This window comes from Euprymna scolopes, chromosome 2, assembly GCF_053919585.1.
Source record: "Euprymna scolopes isolate OS-2025 chromosome 2, ASM5391958v1, whole genome shotgun sequence".
In the NCBI taxonomy this organism is placed as follows: domain Eukaryota; kingdom Metazoa; phylum Mollusca; class Cephalopoda; order Sepiida; family Sepiolidae; genus Euprymna; species Euprymna scolopes.
In genome coordinates, this window is record NC_136483.1 from 35705989 (window position 1) to 35727203 (window position 21215).

The 21215-nt window shown below is 35.8% G+C and overlaps 1 protein-coding gene across 2 annotated transcripts in view; it reads left to right on the plus strand.

Moving 5' to 3' along the window:
- LOC145291001 (uncharacterized) overlaps positions 1-3411 on the plus strand; it is a 209616-nt gene extending 206205 nt beyond the window's left edge. For both annotated transcript variants that reach the window (XM_080136532.1, XM_080136533.1), the window contains exons 20-22: positions 523-796; positions 1465-1823; positions 3294-3411. In XM_080136532.1, the coding sequence (XP_079992658.1) occupies positions 523-796; positions 1465-1823; positions 3294-3344 (684 nt within the window). In that variant the 3' untranslated portion in view covers positions 3345-3411. The remainder of the gene's footprint in view (positions 1-522; positions 797-1464; positions 1824-3293) is intronic.
- The last annotated feature ends 17804 nt before the right edge of the window (positions 3412-21215 follow it).

Genomic DNA, 21215 nt, shown 5'->3' on the forward strand with positions numbered 1-21215 from the left:
TTTGTGAGGTGCCTTTAGCTAAAGCCTTAAAATTTAGACAATTTTTTGAAACTAAAATTCTGTTATTGACTAGGAGTTAAATTAATTTGATTTTAAAATGATTTGTTTTTATAGTATATATATATATATATATATATATATATATATATATATATATATATATATATATATATATATATATATATATGAGAGAGAAAGAGAGAGAGAGAGATGTGAGGATTTGACATTTTAAAAGAAGGTTCTTGCGTCGCCTGACGAGTTCTCTTAGTTATTTATAATTAATTGACCGAAACATTTTCTTGATCGTGTAGTGACATTAAAAACATGTTTATTTGAATATAAATAAAACTATATTTTGCTCTATTTATTATTGAATATTATTATATAAAATTTGTTAAATTCATCGGTGTTTATCTTTGACTATTCTTAACCCAGAATAATTATATATACATATATATATATATATATATATATATATATATATATATCACACACAATAATTTTCATTTCTCTTTATAATAGATTGGTCAGCCCATTGAACCTTCTGAAGCCAAGAAAGTTTCTTATCTAGTGAGAGAATTGATGGAACATTTGCATGCAAATGAAACGATGCCAACCAAAGAGCATTCTACTGATAAAGGGTTGGCAGCTGGATCTCGATCAAGTGCACCTGAAAAAATATCTTGGACAGATACAGTAAACTCAGGAAAACGTAGTACCTCTCCCTTATCTGAGTGCGGTTCTCCAATTCTGTTCTGCTACTTACCTCCTGAATTTCTCCCTGAGGCTCACCAGAGTAAGAATATACTAATTTTCCTAATTAGGGGCGTGCACAGCAACATCTAATGGTCACATATTTCTGAATAGAATAAGAGCAAAAGAAGACACTTTGTGAAAAAAATTTAATTGTTTAACTAATTTTTTTGAATTATAATTACGCTCAAGTATCTTTCAAACAAGAGCGTTCAAAATATTTATATGAAAATATGGTGTGAGAAAAAAAGGGATCAGTAGTATTAAAGCAACTTTTCAAAACTAATACATTTTCCGAACATACTTCACCGAGGAATTTTTCCCCTCAATACCAAAATCAATAAATTCTAAACCATTTCTGAAATGGCGTTTTTCCTGTTGATTGCAGTATGATACTAGTCCTGTGTAGTTCTAGGAGGTCCACCTTTCCAGGGTTTGCCTTCTTCTCTTTGAGAACAAGTTAGTTTATTATTTAATCGCCGGGGCTGCCCAAGCTTTTTTGCAGGCCAGAGTGCTCCTACTTGGAAGCACTGGCTCTTCAAATCAACTTTTCGACCCTTGTGTCACATCTTCTTGCTGTGGGAGAGAGACAAATCCATCATTAGAAAGAATAGCATAAACAAAAGTTCATACTCGAAAGATTTTTTTTATTGTATCGTTTGAATTTTAAGTTAAATGTTTCCTCTTTTTAATCGTCATTCATTTTTACAGTTAAATCTTTGAAGAAACCAAGCAAGTATCCAAGGAAGACGATAGAAACCAATTTATCTACCAGAGACAAAAGTATCAAGAAATCTCCCCCTTTGCACAAAGGATGCCAGACAGAAAATAATAATAATAACAGAAATCAGAATAGTAGATGCAACTCAGTGGACAACCAGGGGGAAGGATTCTCCTGGTGGATCAGTGCCCCTCCAAGAGTGAAGAAGAAACAATCTTCAAGAATCCAGCAGATTTACTCCAGCAAATTGCCACCTCCAGTTTCTCTGACGGTGAAGAGCATTAGTAAAGGGTCACGTTTGAGTCCACCAGAAAGAATGTCCAAGACAATGTTATCACCATGTAATAAGGTTAGTCAGTGGGGAGTTTATTTTACTCTTATTCACTCCAAACGAGGCATATTATCACTTAGATGTAAGGGGCTACTATTTAGGATCGTGTGTACAGAGGACCATGTGGGGATTTGAGCAGCGAGATACCTGTTCACATTACATTTTAACCTCTTCATGTTAGTACAGTCAGGAGAACAGGAAACAGGAAGGGAATTCCAAAATTTAGTCTGATGGAAAAAATATATTAGAGTAGAAGGGTTTCTGACATCTAGGTACCTCAACAGTGAAGAGGTGAGATTTTGTTGGGTTAGTCAGAGTAATGTCTGTTGAGGAGGCATAAGTGCTACCAGTTCATCAGAGGAAATTCCATTAAAGTACTTGTACAACAGCCACAGGAATGCAGCATTATGACGATGAGGCAAGGGTTGGAGCTTTGTTGATAATGCGGGTCTATTAGATCAGAGACTCATTTTTAGATCCTGTCCAAGAGGGAGAGACTGGTGGTAGATGCACCAACCCAATACTCCATGCATGGGCGAATGGTGGCTTTGTAGAGGTACAGGATAATCTTAGGTGTGAGTAATTTTCTAGCACAGTAGAGAGTCCACCTTCTTTGCAGAGCAAGCAACCTTGGCAATGTCTTCAATATAACGATGCACTGGTAAGAAGATGATCATTGTTATCTGTTATTATATGAAAGCTGAATTAATCAACGTTGATTTCTTTAACAATGTTTTCTCCTGTATACTTCAATCACTAAAAATACATGCTAACATATTCCTTGCGTTAGGGATTCAGTTATATTTGATGAAATTTATATTTTAAAAGTTCTAAATTACTTGTAATTTGCAATTAACTCTCCAAGTGATTCTTCTTTATGTGTTTACATCTATCACTCGTATCCTCGTTCACTGTATATTCTTTGACCTCCCTCATTGCTCTTATTTTTATATGCTATCAACCTCACTTTCACTACTTTCTTTCTGGCTTTCTCTCTCTGTTTAAAAGTGGATAAAGAAAGGGCATGAATGAAAAGATTGGAAGAGTCCATTATAAACAAAGGGGAATATCGCCACAAGTAGTAATACTGTCACATGTGCCACATGTTGTCCAGTATAGTGTCATCATAGCATCTGATTGAGGTCCATGGTCATCTTTGTGTCCTGTCCAAAATCAAATTTATGATTTCGGTTCAGATTGTAGTGATGTTGGAATAATAAATCTCTCATCCAAATGAAAAGATAATGCTGCATTATTAACGATTAGAAATTTTTATTGAGTTGATATTTGTTGATAAAATCTATAATTTGTATTTTATAACATTGAAAGATACAAGTCTAAAATGTTTTATCAACAGAATTTGGTGCCTTTCGATGTGTGTGTGTGTGTGTGTGTTTGTGTGTGTGTGTGTGCAATCACAACTTAAAAATGTGCCAGCTTTATTGATGACGTCACAACCAATAAAATAAAGTATTTGGTTTATTTCAGAAACCCACAATCGGAGTCGGCATGACGAAAAGGAAACCATTTATCACTTAATGGAATCATCAAGGATCACAAGAAGCAAAACATTTGTCTTGATTCAATAAAAGTCAAATGAAAATCATTTGTAAATCAATTCATATCAATATTTCACGTATAAATTTGATTAAGATTTATTTTATACTAGCCTGGTTGCCCAGCGTTGCCCGGATGTTTGGAGGTATGTGTTGAGCAAAAAAAAATGTAAAAAGTGGTAGTAAGCAGGCAGGCTTGAACCCGTAATGTGAAGGCAGAAAAGAAAGTCTGACATTTTACCCCTACTCCATGATGTGGCCGGATGTTCAGGACGTTAAAATTAGGCAAAATCAATCCAACCAATACGATGACTTACAAAAATGGCTTGCAAAAAAATCGACCCCTCCTTGTAGAAAACTGCCCAGTTGAGGGTGAAGAAATTAATGCTTTTGGCCAATTTTTCGATATTTGTCGTCCGAGACAAAGAGCTTCAAAATGATACTTATGTCGTGAAAATCCGACGCCTCTGTCGAAAGTTTTAGGCAGACATACGAATATCTATACATACATGCATAAATTTAAACAGACAGGTGAGATTTATATAATAGATTTTCTAGTTAATAGTAATAAATAATATGTGGAAAATATACATGATTTAATAATAATGAGGACTTGTGATCTTGGATTTCAGAGGGATTGTTTCAGACAATTATTGAGATTTTAAAACTTTTATAAGGAAAACTATTTTCAAAAATTATTTTTCTTTACCAAATTGTTCACATTACTTCAGGTAAAAAATAAACAGGAAAGGTTTCCAAATAAATATATTTAAAAAAAAAACTTTCTTTAATATTAGCTTTAAAAACAAATATCAAGTTGTGAAAATGATTATCATAAACTTTGATAAAAAACAAAATCCTTAAAGAAGAAAATGAAATAAATCGCAGTCCTTGAGAAGCTAAAAAATTTTAAAGTTAAAAGTATTTAACCCCCACCCCCACAATACCCACACCCACCATACTCTGTAAGTACCAGAACAATCCAGGTCTGCTGGCTACTAGTCAGTTTTCGAGATGACCTTGGAAGAAAGGGTCGGTGCCTTCAGAGCTAAGTTAAACTCTTTATCCATAACTGTTGAAATGTATTTTGTCTTAATTTTGCCTATATTTGTGTATCAAAAAGAAAAAAAAAAAAAAAAAAAAAAAAAAAAAAATATATATATATATATATATATATATATATATATATATTATTTATTTATTTATCTTCGTTCTCTTATTGCAGTCTTACTAAAAATTGAAACATCTTACCATTACTTAAGCAAAAAAAAAAAAAACTTCCACGGATTAATATATATATTTTTTTAAGGGAGAGTTGATAATGCCGTGGATGTGTTATCAGCAGCTCCAGTAACTCTCGCTTCTCCTTTTTTTGTTCCTCAGTCCTCATTTCTAATGAGTGATGTTTCTGACAAAGGGTGAAGAAAAAGCTGCTTCCCAGGTCGGTAGTACTTCGTGAACAGTAGTCTAAGATGTCGGAAATTTTCTGTCTCTATGTCTATCCTTGCGGCCATGTCACTAGTAAGGGTGCTGGAGGTAAACGTTTTCACCTGGACTGACGTTAACCACCTGATAGTCAGGGACCCGAACCTTGGAATAACCACTAAGGAGGCTGTCCTATCAGCAGGTGCAAAGTACTGGGGCTGCTGTATTGCCATTTGGTGAATGGATTCTGGATCATGTAGTAGTCTCTGGTGGGGCCTCTCGATGCCATACTAGTGGGTAATTGTTACGGCTTTACCTTATCATGTGCTACAAAAAAAAAAAAAAAAATTTTCACGTCTTTCCTCTCTTACTTTCCCTCTCTGTTCTGCTCTAACCAAGTATGCTGACCTGTTCCACAAATCCCCAAATCCTCAACATGAAATATCTCAAAAAAGAAAACACGAATAAACCTAGAACCCCATCCTCCAACGTAGACCCCTACTACCATGTCTCCTTCTCCAACATCAGGGGTCTACGTTCTAACTTTCCAGAGGTTGAAACCCAATTACAGGAGATGAAACCTGACATATTCCTTCTAAGCGAAACTGGAATAGGGCCGACCACCTCCCTATATGAGTTCAAAATTAAAGGATACTCTAACTTAACATCTAAATCTGACCTCCAAGATGGCCATGGGCATAGAATATGTGCCTACATTAAAGATGGCTTCCCATGTGGCAGGGATATCTCCAGAGAAGACCCTAATCTACCTTATATGTGCTTCCTGGTTGCACTTGCTTATACCACCGCATTTATATTTGCCCTCTATCGCCACCACAACAGCGGATTTACTGTCTTCAGTATCCCTCGGCTAACAGTCACATTTGCGGTGACTTCAATGTCCATAATGTTGAATGGTTGACCCACTCAAATAAGACTGATGATGAGGGGAGGTGCTGTCATGATTTTGCCATTGCCTATGACCTCACTCAGATTGTTCACGAGCCCACCCATGTACCCGATACTACCGGTCAGTATGCAAGCTTTCTAGACCTTTTTCTATCCACTTCCCCTGAGCTATGCTCATGTTCCATTCTATCTCCTCTGGGATCCTCCGACCACTGCGTTGTATCAGTTAAGATAAAAATTAAATATAATAAATCTACAGACATACCTCTCCACCGTACTGTATACCGATACTCTATGGCGGACTGGGATATCTTCCGTACATTCATATCTGATCTACCTCTCCATTCCATGTTTAAAAAGGATGTGTCCTCTATAGTATCAGACCTGACCGAATGGTTAATTGTAGGCATAGACCAATTCATACCATCAAAAAAACTCCAACAAAAACCTAAAAGCCAGTCATATTTCTCCCCTAACTGTGCTGCTGCCATCACGCACAGAAATCACTTTTTCCATAGCTACCAACGTAATAGATGCACTGAAACTAAAGCCACTTTCAGGACCGCCAGCAACCACTGTAAATGCAAGAGAACTATATGCTCAATCCATTAAATCCAAAGTAGCTGAGCAGCGGTTTGGTTCCCACCAGTTCTGGCAAATAGCAAATAGGATCCTGAACAGAAACGTGCGTTCTATCCCAACCATTATCAATGGACCAGAGGTCATCTCGACAGCATCCGACAAGGCCAAACTATTTGCCAAGAACTTTGCGGCAAATTCTACCCTGTGTGATGAAGGCCATCAACTCCTCGTATTCCCTCCTATAACAGACAACACACTATGAAACATACAAATATCTATGCGTGAGGTCGCCAAGCTAATCAAGAAACTTGACTCCAGTAAAGCAACTGGTTCTGACGGTATTCCAATTATAGTGTTAAAAAATTACAACCAGAACTTGCCCCCATACTTACCAAACTGTTTAAGCGTTGCCTTAAGGAGAAGTGCTTCTCAACACCCTGGAAAACCTCATCAGTATACCCTGTATTTAAGAATTCAGGTGAAAACTCATCTCCCTCTCAGTACAGACCAATAAGTCTCCTGTGTGTCATGAGTATGTTGCTGGAATCCACAATAAATAGAGAAGTAGTCAACCACCTCAGTAGAAATAACCTTCTTAGCGGCACGCAATATGGTTTCTGCTCTGCTAGATCTACAGCAGATGTGCTAACGGTTATATCTCATAGGATTAGCGAATCTGTCGACAAAGGCTTCCTTTCTCGGGCAATTGCTCTTGACATATCAAAGGCCTTCGATAAGGTTTGGCATAAAGGCCTACTACACAAGATTTCCAGCTACAGTATAACTGGAAATGTTTTCTCAATTATTAAATCATTTCTCTCTGATAGGCTCATAAGAGTAGTGGTTGATGGGCAGAAATCAGAGGCCCACAGTATTAATGCTGGAGTCCCTCAGGAGTCCATACTGGGCCCAACTCTCTTCCTGATCTACATCAATGATCTCCCAAAACACATACTAAAATCATTTGTTGGCATCTATGCTGATGACACGACTATCTATGGCAACACATCAAAGGCCGTAAATGATGATGTTCTCTCTGATTCTCTCTCCTCTGATCTTGAGCGCGTAGTACAGTGGGGGAAGAGGTGGCTGGTTACCTTTAATGCATCTAAGACCAAGCTCCTATCTCTACATCATAAACGTTCTGATCCCTATCTGGCATCAATTGAAATGGATGACTCTCATCTAGGGGAGCCCCCATGTTTTGATAAGCTTCTGGGTTTGACCTTTACTCCTGATCTGAAATGGAACACATACATCAAATCTGTTGCCAGGGACACTGGGAAAATGGTGGGATCCTTCTACCGCTCCAGAAGATATCTCACTAATGATTCAATTCTCTATCTATATAAAAGCCAAGTACGTCCAAGGGTGGAGTACTGCTGCCACATCTGAGCAGGAGCTGCTAAAAGCAGCCTATCCTGCCTTGACAGAGTACAAAATAGACTTCGTGGCTTAGTGGGGATGCCCTTTTCTCTTCCCTGAAACCTCTTTCTCACAGAAGAGACATAGCGAGCCTATCTTTGATCTATCATTATTTCCATGGCAAGTGCTCGTCTGAGCTCCATTCTCTGGTCCCCCCTCGCCAATCTTTTTCAAAAAACACCCGACTAGTTGAAACCACCGTCAATAATTTTCCCCACTCCTTATCTGTGCCTAAATCAAAACGTAGATTCCATGAACAAAGCTTCTTTCTTAGAACTGCACGCCTGTGGAACTCTGTTCTGCTTACTTGTCCCCCCCCCGACTTCAACCTGGATGTCTTCAAGTCCAACACAAACAAATTCCTGATGAACCGCCCCCTTAAGTAATGACACTTTATCAATTCTCTAATACTATTACTAAACTATCCCATTGATTACTGTACACACAATAACCTTTATCCCCGAGTGGCCCTTGGGCCTTGATAAGTGGTGAACTCCATGTAAAAACAAAAAACAAAAAAATAGGTTGCAGTTAAGTTTGAAGTTCTAAAACAATTTGCAAGTTATAAAAGAGCTCAAATCTCGTCAATTGCAGACTATTGCAATGCTTTTGATAGACGCTGTAATAGTGCAAGAAATGTCTGAGGGTGTTCTTGATTTCTATTTGTTAAAGTCAGTAAATTTGTGGCACAGTCCCTGGCTTTGGTATGCTCGTTTTGGATAACTTGCATATTTGTGTATTGCTAAGAATCATAAGAACATTTAATATGAATTGAATATAAAAGTTATGTTTTAGCAACAGAAGAAAATGAAGGATATATATAGACGTACATACATAATAAAATTGGGAATTCTTGAGAGAATAGAAAGGTCACCAGGTAGCAAATGCTAAGTAAAACATGAACAGAGATTAATAAATGAAAAATTAAGAAAAATCTTTTTGTTTTCTTTTTTTGTTAATCAATTTTCACCCAAAACAAGGCACAGTGCCACTTTGGAGTAGGAGGCTTCTATCGGGGACATAGTTGTAGGGGCATTATGAAGGGAGATGAGTAGCAAGATGTTTGTTCACATTACACTTGAACTTCTGCATATCAGTGCAGTTGGGAAAGCAGAATCCCGGAAGGGAGTTCCAAAGTCTTGCAGTTCTGGGGAAGAAACTATTGGAGTAAAAGGCTTTCTTACACCTAGGGATCTCTACTGTAAAGGGGTGGGACTTAGTTGCTTGTCGGGTTTGTCGGAGGTAGTCACGTCGAGGAGGTACAAGTTGGGGAATGTGGAATATATTTAGTCTAATTTACTTTTATGCAAAGTAGAACCCTCTGTGAAAATTCAGATACCGCCTATTTTTGTGAAGTTTTAACTATAGGTATTAGACATTAATTAAATATTTCCCAAATTTTAGTTTCTTTGAAGTTTTAAAGTTTTTAGGTGGACTAATATGGGCACAATCTTCCATTTTAAAATTCAAATATTTCAGATTTGCATTAAAATTGATTAGACACCAATTAAGCAAGATTCCATGATTTCAATTTCTTTTAGACATTTTCTAGAATCAAAGTCATGTAATGAAAATGAAAAATTAGAACAAATATTCTAGACATAAGGTTTAGCGGCATTTTAATTTTCGTAAGGAGACATAAAAGTGGTGCACAACTGTTTTATTCGTTGCATTGATTTTACTTGTCCTGGGGCAGGTATTCTTTTAACATACATAAAAACTCGTGGTCACAGTATATAGTACAGGTAAGTGGTTTCATCTCATTCCCAAGGGCTTTACTAGAAGTGTTCAACGTGAATAACATTGTTTCTAGCAGAGCTTGAACTCAGTCATCTGATTCCGTTATTAACACTATTAAACATCAGACCATCCATACTTTTATAATATTTGATGATATATAAAATAGATGATCCGGATTTAGCTTATAATTTGTTTTGTTTTTAAATTATTAGGAATGTGACAATGCTCTTCATGTGTACTTGGCAGAGGACATTCATAATCACCACCACCACCATCACCACCACCAACAACAACAACATAGAGAATACTTCTCTGCCCTCATACATAAATAACTCAGACTGTTTAACATAGATTACATAATAACAACTATTTGCCAGGAATAAAAAAAGGAATGCAATATGTTTTCTGGCTTTATATCAATGTCGCAAATAAGTAAATGGTAAGTATGTCCAGAGGAGGTTCTAGCATAGAGGCTGCCAAGCTGTAGACCCCTCAAACGGAAATGACAAAGAATATGATTCTGTAATGAAACTGTTGTATAAAAAAAATTAGATTTTAACCAAACCTATTTTAAATTTTCATAATGTTCCAAAAATAAATGTAAGTTCAGGAACTCACATTAATAAAATTGTGTGCATATCTCTATGTGTTTATCGTCTCTAAATTTAGATATAATTTTTTTTATTTATTATAAATTGATTAATTATTTTAGCAGGACATACAAATACACAAACAACTGTCTTTTATATAATAGACTAGCCTGGGTGCCCGGCCTTGCCCGGGTGTTTGGAGGTGCGTGTTGAAAAAAAAAAAAAAAAAAGTGGTAGTAGACAGGCAGGCTCGAACCTGTCCTGCGAAGGAGAAAAAAAACGTAACGTTTTTGCCGTTGCGTCCATCACCAAACAGGAAGTGGCAAAGGTTTAAATTAAGGCTAATCAAGCGCAAAGAGGGGATGACTTTCGAAAATATCGGCGAATAAAGCAACCCCTCCTTGTAGAAAAGTGCCCAGTTGAGAGTGAAGGAATTAATGTTTTTAGCCAATTTTTCGATATTTATCGTCTGAAGGATTGAGCTTCAAAACAGTACTGATCTAATGAAAATCTGTGGCCTCTGTCGAAAGTTTTAGGCATACATACATACATACATTTAAACAGACAGGTGAGATTTATATTATAGATTAATTGATTAATTATTGAAGGGTACAGATATTGATAGGGGGGAGTATAACGATAAAAGAGTTAATTTCATTGTATTTTGCCTTTTAAAAATGTAACTGAACTATCTATCTATCTATCTATCTATCTATCTATCTATCTTCTATTATATAAAAGGAACTTTGTGTGTACAGGTGAGTTCATTCTCTATGGACTTGGAAATGGCAGGGCCGATTTTTAAAAACTTTGCACAAAGATACTCGATGTGTCTGGGAATGTTCTTATGTAGGTTTTGTATCAGGATGCATTCGATAAGTATTGAAAATCGATAATCAAAAAAATCTGATTAAAGAAGGAAGTTCGATTTTGATTAAAGTTAACACTTTTATACAGCCTAGCATCACAAGTGCATTTGAGAAGTTTTACCATCGTACTAGCAAAAAAGCTCAGTGTATAAAACCAACAGTAGGTAGCTTAATAAGACAGGAATGCGTTCGAAATGAAAGGTTTTTTTAGAGATACACACTGATGTTAAATGTGTATTCCATTATATATCAAGTAATGCCTGTGCTTGAAGCTTTTTATAATGAGGAAAGACTTTGCACCGAGACAATCCCACTCTCTGAACAACTGCCACATTGAACCAAAAAGAAGAGCAAGTCAACATCATTGGATGCAGCAGTTGCCGCAGGTTTTATATCAGAGTTTTCCTTCTCCTAGAGAGATTACCTTCACCACATACATATATATGATGATGGCAGATCAATTAGTACATGCTTCCAGCATTTCAGGCCTACATGCGTCACAACTTTTCCATTGCCACAGGACTATTTTTTATAGACAAATGCCTGAGGGAGTATCTATACAAAGATGATGTTACAGAGTTTTAGATTTGTACGACAGCTAAATCTCTCTCTCGGTTCAAAATGTTAACATCCAGCAACAAGCAAGAGCAAGATAGCTAGCAACATGTTAAACTGCAGACCCCGCTTTATGGTTTTTTAAATCAGAGATTTGCTTCTTCTAGAGAGGTTGCCTTCAACATGGCTTACGGGAGCCCTCTCCGCCCCATGTACACATGGAAATAAACACATGCTTGCACACATACATGCATACATACAGAATGAACGCAAACATACATACACATGTACACACACATGCAAACATACACACATAGAGGCATACATATACGCATGTACATACATATGCATATACACACGTACACATACACATACATGTAAAATACACATGAAAGAGCGTTCCAAAAGTCATAAATCCTCAATGATCAGAATGAAGGTGATGGGTACAATTCAATGAGTTTGACATGAATAAAAAAAGAAAAACAATCCAATTTGTAGAAGAGACAGTCACTTGTTGAAGTGTTTGTGCAACTTTACAAATGAATGGACGTAGGAATCAGACGAAAGCAAAATCCAACAGATCAGTACTAAAATGCCAGGACTTATTTTTTTTTAAGTAGATACACGCACACATACATACACGTATATATAAATAAACTTTTTGAATAAATATTTACCAGAGTGCTCAGTTACTAGAGCAAACATATAATATACTAGACTACTTGTGACCCGTTGGGTCAGTATGTTATATTAGCTATGGAATTCATGTATGAGCGTGACACTTGTGACATAAAGAAAATAGTTTTATTTTGACATAACAGAAACATTTCTATGAAAGTATATTAAAATGAAAAATCACGGACGGATCACTCAAACATGAAAAAAAATCCTCCCTATTCGTGTAAAGTTACCTATTTTTCCGAATAATCGCTCAAAAATAGAAAATTAAACATGATTTTCCTACGAATTGAATGCCGACAAAAGTCATTTCGCAACAAAAACGCACATGAACCTACCGATGAGAAATATAAGAATGAAAAACCCATATTGGAATCCTACAACCAAGTCATAGAAACTTAAAATCTAAAAAAAAAATAATTAATAAAACCTGAAGCAAAAAAATAAAACCTAAATAAATAAAATAAAATAAAACTAATATTGAAACAGATTAGTAAATGCGTCAACAAATTCACCATTCTCACACAACTATTTTGTATCTAGAAATGTAAACAAAAATTAAAAAAAGAAGGAAGGAAGGAAAAGGGACGGATAGAGAGTAGTAGTAGTAGTAGTAGTAGTAGTAGTAGTAGTAGTAGTAGCAGTAGCAGTAGTAGTAGCAGTAGTAGTAGTAGTCTTGGCTTTACTACAATTGTTCTTATGCTTGTCAACGGGTTAAAGTTGTTTAGTTGCAAGAAAATAGTAACAGTATAGTTGTAATAAAGAATAGTTGCAAAACACCCCCACTCTTCCAATGTTAAATAATAATTTCGAAATAATAACGTTAATATTTCAGTGCGCAGATCCAAATCTGCAAAAGAAGCGATTTGTGTTTATTTGTTTACGTTGTTATGGGTTAATGTTTATGCGCGCATGTGCAACCGGATGTCGTAAACCGGAAAGTGGGTTACATCACTCGTTACAAGGTCATTTGAGTTTTATAATTATATGGATTTATTAAGTAAGATATTTACTTATTGCATTCCATTATATCAATGGTTTCCTTGCCTAAGATTCACAGTAAGAAATGAATAATTCGAAAATGAATTTGAAAGTCATTGGAAATTTTCCATTTTGGTATGGCAGGACCAAAAATTTAAAGATCTTATTCATTATATATCCTATTTGAAAGCATAAAAAAATTGTTGTAGTCTTGCAGACCGATAACACTGGGCTGCATCAAAAATGCAACATCCATGACAATATCCTCTTCTAGACCAATTTTTCGTGCTGATCACGATGGTAGTAGTCATTTTGCTCGTAAGTTTCTAGTTTATGTGTTACAGCGTCATATACTGCGTCGTATATTAATATACCTTTTTTGTTGCAGATCAATTAAAGAATGGCACGGACTTGCAAAAACCACCCCAACTCATTTTGCTACATCTGCGGAAATTACACACTTTCAAGACAGAAGCGCAAAATCACTTTTACAGTGAAACAACTCTATCGTGCCTACTTTGGCATCGAACTTGGACATCAGGATAAACCATGGGCGCCACAAATTGCTTGTGTGAAGTGTTTCGCTGGTTTATGCCACTGGAATAACGGAAACCGAAAATCAATGCCATTTGGAATACCAGTGGTTTGGCGGGAACCTACGAATCACCATGATGACTGCTATTTTTGTATGTTGAAACCACTGGGAAGGAATGGTATAAGTTTGAAATACATTAAATACCCAAACATTCCGTCAGTTACGCAACCAGTACCACATAGTGATGTTGTTCCTGTGCCAAGACCTCCTGAGATTCTAGAACGTACCAGTGCAAGTGACTCTACATGTGATGACAGTGAAAATCAGGATGTTTATGAAGATATCAGTGGGACCTCTGAGAAAAGCCCTCAGTTATTTGAACAGAGTGAGCTAGATGACCTTGTACGAGATCTTGGTCTGTCAAAAGAATCTGCACAGTTGTTAGGTTCAAGGTTAAACGAGAAAAATCTTTTGGAACGTAATACACATTTTGCACAGTATCGGCATCGAGAGCAGGAATTCGTGCAGTACTTTACCAAGTCCGATGACATGGTATATTGCCACGATGTTTCAGGTCTTGTAGAACACATGGGTAAACAATACCATCGTGAAGAATGGAGGCTCTTTATAGATTCCTCCACCAGAAGTCTAAAAGCTGTGCTACTTTTTAATGGTAAAAACGTAGCATCATTGCCCATTGCTCATTCTGTTACCCTGAAAGAAACCTATGATACCATGTCACTTCTTCTTAACAACATACAATATCAAGATCACAACTGGCTTCTCTGTGGTGACCTAAAAGTTCTGACCATTTTTTTAGGAATGCAGGGGGGCTACACAAAATACCCATGCTTTTTGTGCTTGTGGGACAGCCGTGCAGATTCCGTACATTACCGACAAAGGGAATGGCCACAACGGACGGAATTAGTTCCTGGCCGCCATAACGTCAAAACACTACCACTTGTACCACCAGAGAAGGTGCTTCTGCCTCCCCTTCACATAAAGCTGGGGTTGATGAAAAATTTTGTGAAATCACTTGCGAAAGATGGAGAAGGGTTTAAATACCTTTCCAATAAATTCCCTCTTGTCAGTGATGCTAAAGTACAAGCTGGCATATTTGTTGGACCACAGATTCGTGAACTTATGTCTGATACCGGATTTAATGAAGCACTGACACCTCGTGAAAGAAGAGCTTGGGAATGTTTTAAGTTAGTTATGACAGGGTTTTTAGGAAACAGAAAATCTGATGACTACAAGGAACGGGTTGAGAATATGCTTCAAGCATACGAGACTGCTGGCACACGCATGAGCATCAAAATACATTTCCTGCGCAGTCACCTTGACTACTTTCCTGCTAATTTGGGTGAATACAGTGAGGAACAGGGAGAGAGGTTCCATCAGGATATATCCGATATGGAGCGCCGCTATCAAAGCAATTGGAGTATGACCATGATGGCTGATTTCTGCTGGTCTCTTCAAAGAAGCTGGACAACATCTCCTGCAAGGCCAGCACACAAGAGAATGTCGCGAAAGCGTGCATTTCAAAGGGAATAGCTGCTTTCTAACTTCAAATTGGATGCATTCTTTACAATGAATCTGATAAATATTGTGCCAACTGTTACAAAAAAATGAGAACCTCCTTAAAAAAATGGGTATGCTTTATGCGTTTACTATGCGAAACTGCAATGAAAAATGTTAATAACATTTCTGTTGCAAATTTTTTTTTCCAAATGCAGCCCAGTGTAATAATCAAGACCAACAGTAAAAAAGTGTAATTAACTAAAGTATGAATTGCCAGCCAATAACATGTTAAATGTCCATACCTCTTACAGTGATGATTTCATTCTCAGATTTACAAACAAGATCACAGCTGAAACATGCATATACATATGTAGCCAATAATGTTTGCATAAATAAAGGAAGTTATACTATTCTACATCGCTATCTGTTATTGAACACTATTTTATAAACGGTGGAGTTTCACAGGATTAACATCTAGAAAACAACAGCAATATACAGGATGGGCCAAAATAAGGGTCCTATCTTTAAATTTGAATAACTTCCACAAAATAAAAGTTAAACTCACCAAACTTTATGTGTGTGTAGACTGACCCTTCCGAGATTTTTTTTGAAATAAACAAAACAAATTTTGGCCGAAAAACACTTCTTAAAACTTACATGAATTTATGAATTTTTAAAAATAGGACCCTTATTTTGGCCCACCCTGTATATTGGCTACATATACTATAATACAGCTCTCCCTGTTGTTAAACACTATTGTATAAACACTGAAGTTTCATTGGATTAACAATATATGACCATACTTAGTAAGTGTAAAGAGGTATTGAAATAATTATTATGACCCGGATGTAAATGTGATGAAGACTGTAAAAGTAATTTCCTTTATTTAATTTTATTTTAGCCGAAGTTCTTAGAAATCAAGGGGCCGTCTTCTTGGGGCTAACACTCTATCTGAGATGCATAGTTATTTGAATATTCCATTAAAGTTTTTTTATATCTCAAACACTGAGTTAGTAAAGAAGTTGAGAACATACTTTTCCTCTTCTCAACCGACCATTTAAACATGGTATAGGATGTCTTTTTTTTTTGGTCTCTTGGTTTTACAGAATTCCAGGGCAAGAATACATCTAGTCTGGAGGAGTATCTAGGTTCGTGCTGTTACTTGAGGTAACATCACTTGGAGAAGGTGCATATAATTCCTCATAAAAGCCAGTGTGAGTTAATCATATCAAGGAGATCTTATTTGGGCCACAAATGCTATTTGATTTTGAATATTTAATGAGAATTTACTTGTAATAAAAAGTATCCTCATGCCAGGTTGTCCTGACAAACCTCTGTACAAAGAGACCTTAGACAGGCGAGGATAGTGTCTTGTGGGCATTCAAGTTCACTCCTTTCAACCATGATGTTTTAAAGGTGTTTTAAAACAGATTTAAACAAAAAGTTATCATTTAATATGGCGCTGTGTTGTATGGGAATATAAGTATAACTTCCGGTTAGTCCGGTATGGGACGTTAAGAGTTAATAAATTGTTTCTCTGTTTTTTTTTAAACAAAAAAATCTGTTTGTTGCCACTACTTTTCTCTACTTTAGAATCTATTCAAAAGCTGATTTTCTGAGAAACTAAAATAAAACTATATATTTTTTTCTACCTAGTTCCCATTACATACGTACATACCTACACACCTACCTATATTACAATGTAAACAAGTTGTAACAAATAACAAAATGATTAATAAATTCTATGATTTATTAAACATTCTGCTGGAAATCAGAAAATAAGATGACTGAAAATAACAAAATCATGTCAATTGTATAAGTGAAAAAAAAAAAAAATAAAAAATAGACATTGCTTGGTTAAAAATAAAACAAGACGCAACTGTTTAAACTGAAGGAGGCTTGGTTATATAAACTTGTGTAGACGACATGCCAGAAAAGACGTGGGTATATTAGGTTGTATAGGCAACTTGCCGAAAGGGGTGTGGCAGCGGGCAGATTTGTCCAAAATGTTATTTAATTAGTCCGATTTTTGATCTAGAACAGAACAACTGGCTAAAGATCAATCAAGGTTTGAACTATTGTTAATTTCTCACTAATTCATTGCAACACAAACAATTCGTTTGATTTCTTATAATAATCTATATATTAATACGATAGCGTGTGTATTGTTTTGTGTGTCACGTTTACATCCGGGTCGTTTAATTGTTATTATTATTATTATTGTTATTGTTTATGTTCTTTTATTTCTTGTCATAAATAATTTTACCAAGAATTCTTCATAAGTTTTAGTTTCGGTTTCGATTATGGCTGAAGCAACTCAAGTTATATATATAAAGATATATATATATATATATATATATATATATATATATATATATATATATATATATATATATATATATATATATATATATTATAAGTTTTTATTTCGGTTTCAATTCAAACTAATGCACCCAAGTCATATGGATATATATTGTTTGTTTTTTTAAAATCGTAACTTTATAATATATGAAAATCGATAGAACATTAACTCTATAATAATATATACAAAATCTACAAGAATTAAAATATTATATTTAAGCGTACTTTACGACTGGGCTTTACTGGGTGTTCGTGCTAGCTTAGATAAATACTTTTTGCAGTTTTAACAAAAAAGCTACAATAATATCAGAGTGTCTTCATTTACACTGAACATCTCCAGAATGCCAACATCAATATATTAAATATGAATGAGTCTCCTGTGGAATTTTCACAGGTCGCGCTAGTAATAATATAATTATATTTATTCATGTTTTATTCGAAATACTGTTCTCGTCTTGAGTGCTATTTTCACAACGTTTCGGTCGATGTAAATCTTCTTCAGGTGTATCGTGTCAAACTCGAGGATTTTTCTGTTGGACTCCAAAATCTGAATGTGATTTCGAACAAAACCCGTTATTTAATCCATGGCAGTAGCATGCTCTCATTCTGTCAGACATGACTGGATAGAAGTTCTAAGTAATTTGCAGTTGTATTTTGAGTGTCCCAGGCATTGAGGATCGAACCTTCAACCTCCAGAAGAGTGTAAATTAAAACTGAATTTCACTAAATAGTCTACCCACTATGCCGTGGGTCCGTGAGTATGCTACCTATGCAGATTAAAACAAAGAGTTCCATTCGAAATTCTGTGCAGATTCCCGAGTTTAACAGAAAGATATCTGAGTTCGATACACCTAGAGAAGAATGTCGGAAGTTACATTAATCAAAACATTGTGAAAATAAAACTCAAGATTAGAACAGTAGTCCGAAGAATTCAAATAACACAAAAAATCAGAAACGTAATATAAATTGATATGTTAACACACTTTTATCTTCGTTTTGCATCACACTTTTATTATTATTATACGTATGCATTAAAATAGGTTACAATAGATTTATTTTTTTTTTTTTTACATAGAAGTCACCACTTATCAAGGTCCAGAGACCACTCAAGGAAAGGTTTAAAGAGTGTACAGTAGTCAATGGGACAATATCGTAGTAATCGTTAGTAGTGGAAATTTAGTAAATTGGATTACTTAAGGGGATGGCTCGACAAGAATTTGTTTACATCGGACTTGAAGACGACCAAATTGTAGTCAGCTGGAAAGCAGATAAATGAAATTTATGTTTAGGTTTAGGCACAGATAAAGAGTGGGGAAATTATTGATAGTGTTTTCAGCTAGACAAGTGTTTCTTGTGAAAGTTTGGTGAGGGGGGACCATAGATTGGAGCTCAGTCGAGCACTAACTATGAAAAGAATGATAAAACAAAGACAGGCTCGCAATATCTCTTCTGTGAGAAAGAGGTTGCGGGGAAGAGAAAAGGGCATCCCCTACTAGGCTACAAAATCTATTTTGAACTCTGTTAACGCAGGATAAGCTGCTTCTACCAGCTCCTGCCCAAATGTGACCACAATACTCCATCCTTGGACGTACTTGGCTCTTATACAGGTAGAGAATTACATCAGCAGTGAGATATCTGCTGGAACAGTAGAACGATCCCACCATTTTTCCAGTGACCGTAGCAACAGTCTTAATGTACGTGTTCCATTTCAGATCAGAAGTAAAGGTCAATCCCAGAAGCTTGTCAAAATATGGAGCCTCCCCAAGACGAGAGCCATTCATTACAATTGATGGGGATCAGAGCGTTGATGGTGTAAAGATAGGAGCTTAGTTTTAGATGCATTAAAAGTAACCAGCCACCTCTTTCCCCATTGTACAACATACTCCACATCAGAGGAAAGAGAATCAGAGAAAACTTGGTCATTTACAGCCTTTGATGTGCTACCATAGATGGTAGTGTCATCAGCATAAATGTCTGCGAATGATCTAAGGATGTGATTGATGTAGATCAGGAAGAGAGTTGGGCCTCCAGCATTAATACTGTGAGCTTCTGATTTCTGCCCATCAACCACTACTCTTACGAACCTATCAGAGAGAAATGATTTAATAATTGAGAAGACATTTCCAGCTATACCATAGCTGAAGATCTTTTGAAATAGACCTTTATGTCATACCATATTAAAGGCCTTTGATTTGTCAAGAGCAATTGCCCTAGAAAAGACACCTCCGCTGAGAGATTCACTAATCCTATGAGATATAACCATAAGCACATCTGCTGTAGATTCAGCAGAATGGAAAGCATATTGAAGGTTATTTTTGTTGACTGCTTCTCTATTTAACACAGATTCCAGTAACTTACTCATGACACACAGGAGACTTATTGGTCTGTACTAGGAGAGAGATGACTTATCACCTGAATTCTTAAATACAGAGCATACTGATGAGATTTTCCAGGGTGTTGGGAAGCAATTCTTCTTAAGACAACGCTTAAACAGTTTTGTAAGTATGGGAGCTAGCTCTGGTTGAAACTTTTTCAGCACTATAATTGGAATGCCGTCAGGGCTAGTTGCTTTACTGGAATCAAGGTTTTTGATTAGTTTTGCAATATCATGCACAGATATTTGTATATCGCATAGCATATTTTCTGATACAGGAGGAAATACAGGGGGTTGGCGGCCTTGGTCGCATAGGTAGAATTAGCTGCAAAGTTCTTGGCAAAGAGTTTAGCTTTGTCTGATGCTGACGAGATTACCTCAGGAACATTTATGATAAATATTCCTTATATAATAGTTACAGAGTCAACTACTCACTGACAAGATCCAAGAGAACTATCTTACAAAAGCAAAGAAACTTTTCAATATGTTCAAACACCCAGGCGAGCCAGGAATACACAATGTGCAACGCAACAACTAAGATATTTGCATATCGCATCCCAACATTCATATGGTTTCCTAACCTAGGATAAACGGCAAGAAATCAATAATTCTAAAGTGAATTTGCACGTCATTGAAAAATTGCCATTTTGGGCAAAGGTATTGCAGTACACAAAATGTAAGTATCTCATTCAATATATATTCTATTGGAAAGCATAGATTTATAGTTACAAATAAAGAACTGAAGAGAAAGAAAAAAATCAATTCAACACATCCTCTATTATGACTACTCTGAAGACCAGACGTCACAACTAATTGAGCTACCTACTATTTAGCAACAAAACACAGCTGTTCATTGTATGCATAACATCATTTGTAGTGGAGATGAATTTCTGATATGAGCTGCTGGCAGATATTTATAATATATATAATATTTATATTATATATATAATATAAATATTATATCATATATATAATATTTATATTATATTATATATATAATATTTATATTATATATTATCTTTATGAAAGACAAGAAACTCCCTAACAAAGTCAATCACTCAATCGAGCCAGAGATGCACAATGCGCAGAACAAAGTCCCATGCAGTTTAACATTGACTGAAAACGAGTACACTTGGTATATTGGGCTTTGTGGCCTGAGTTTTCTGTGTTTTCATGAAACTGAAGGTATCAATGGACAATCAAACTAATGTATAATGCTTAAAAAACAAAACAAAAAAAAAAATATATATATATATTTATGATAGGACGATTCCAATATTTTTCTTGATTCTGATACAATTGCCAATTC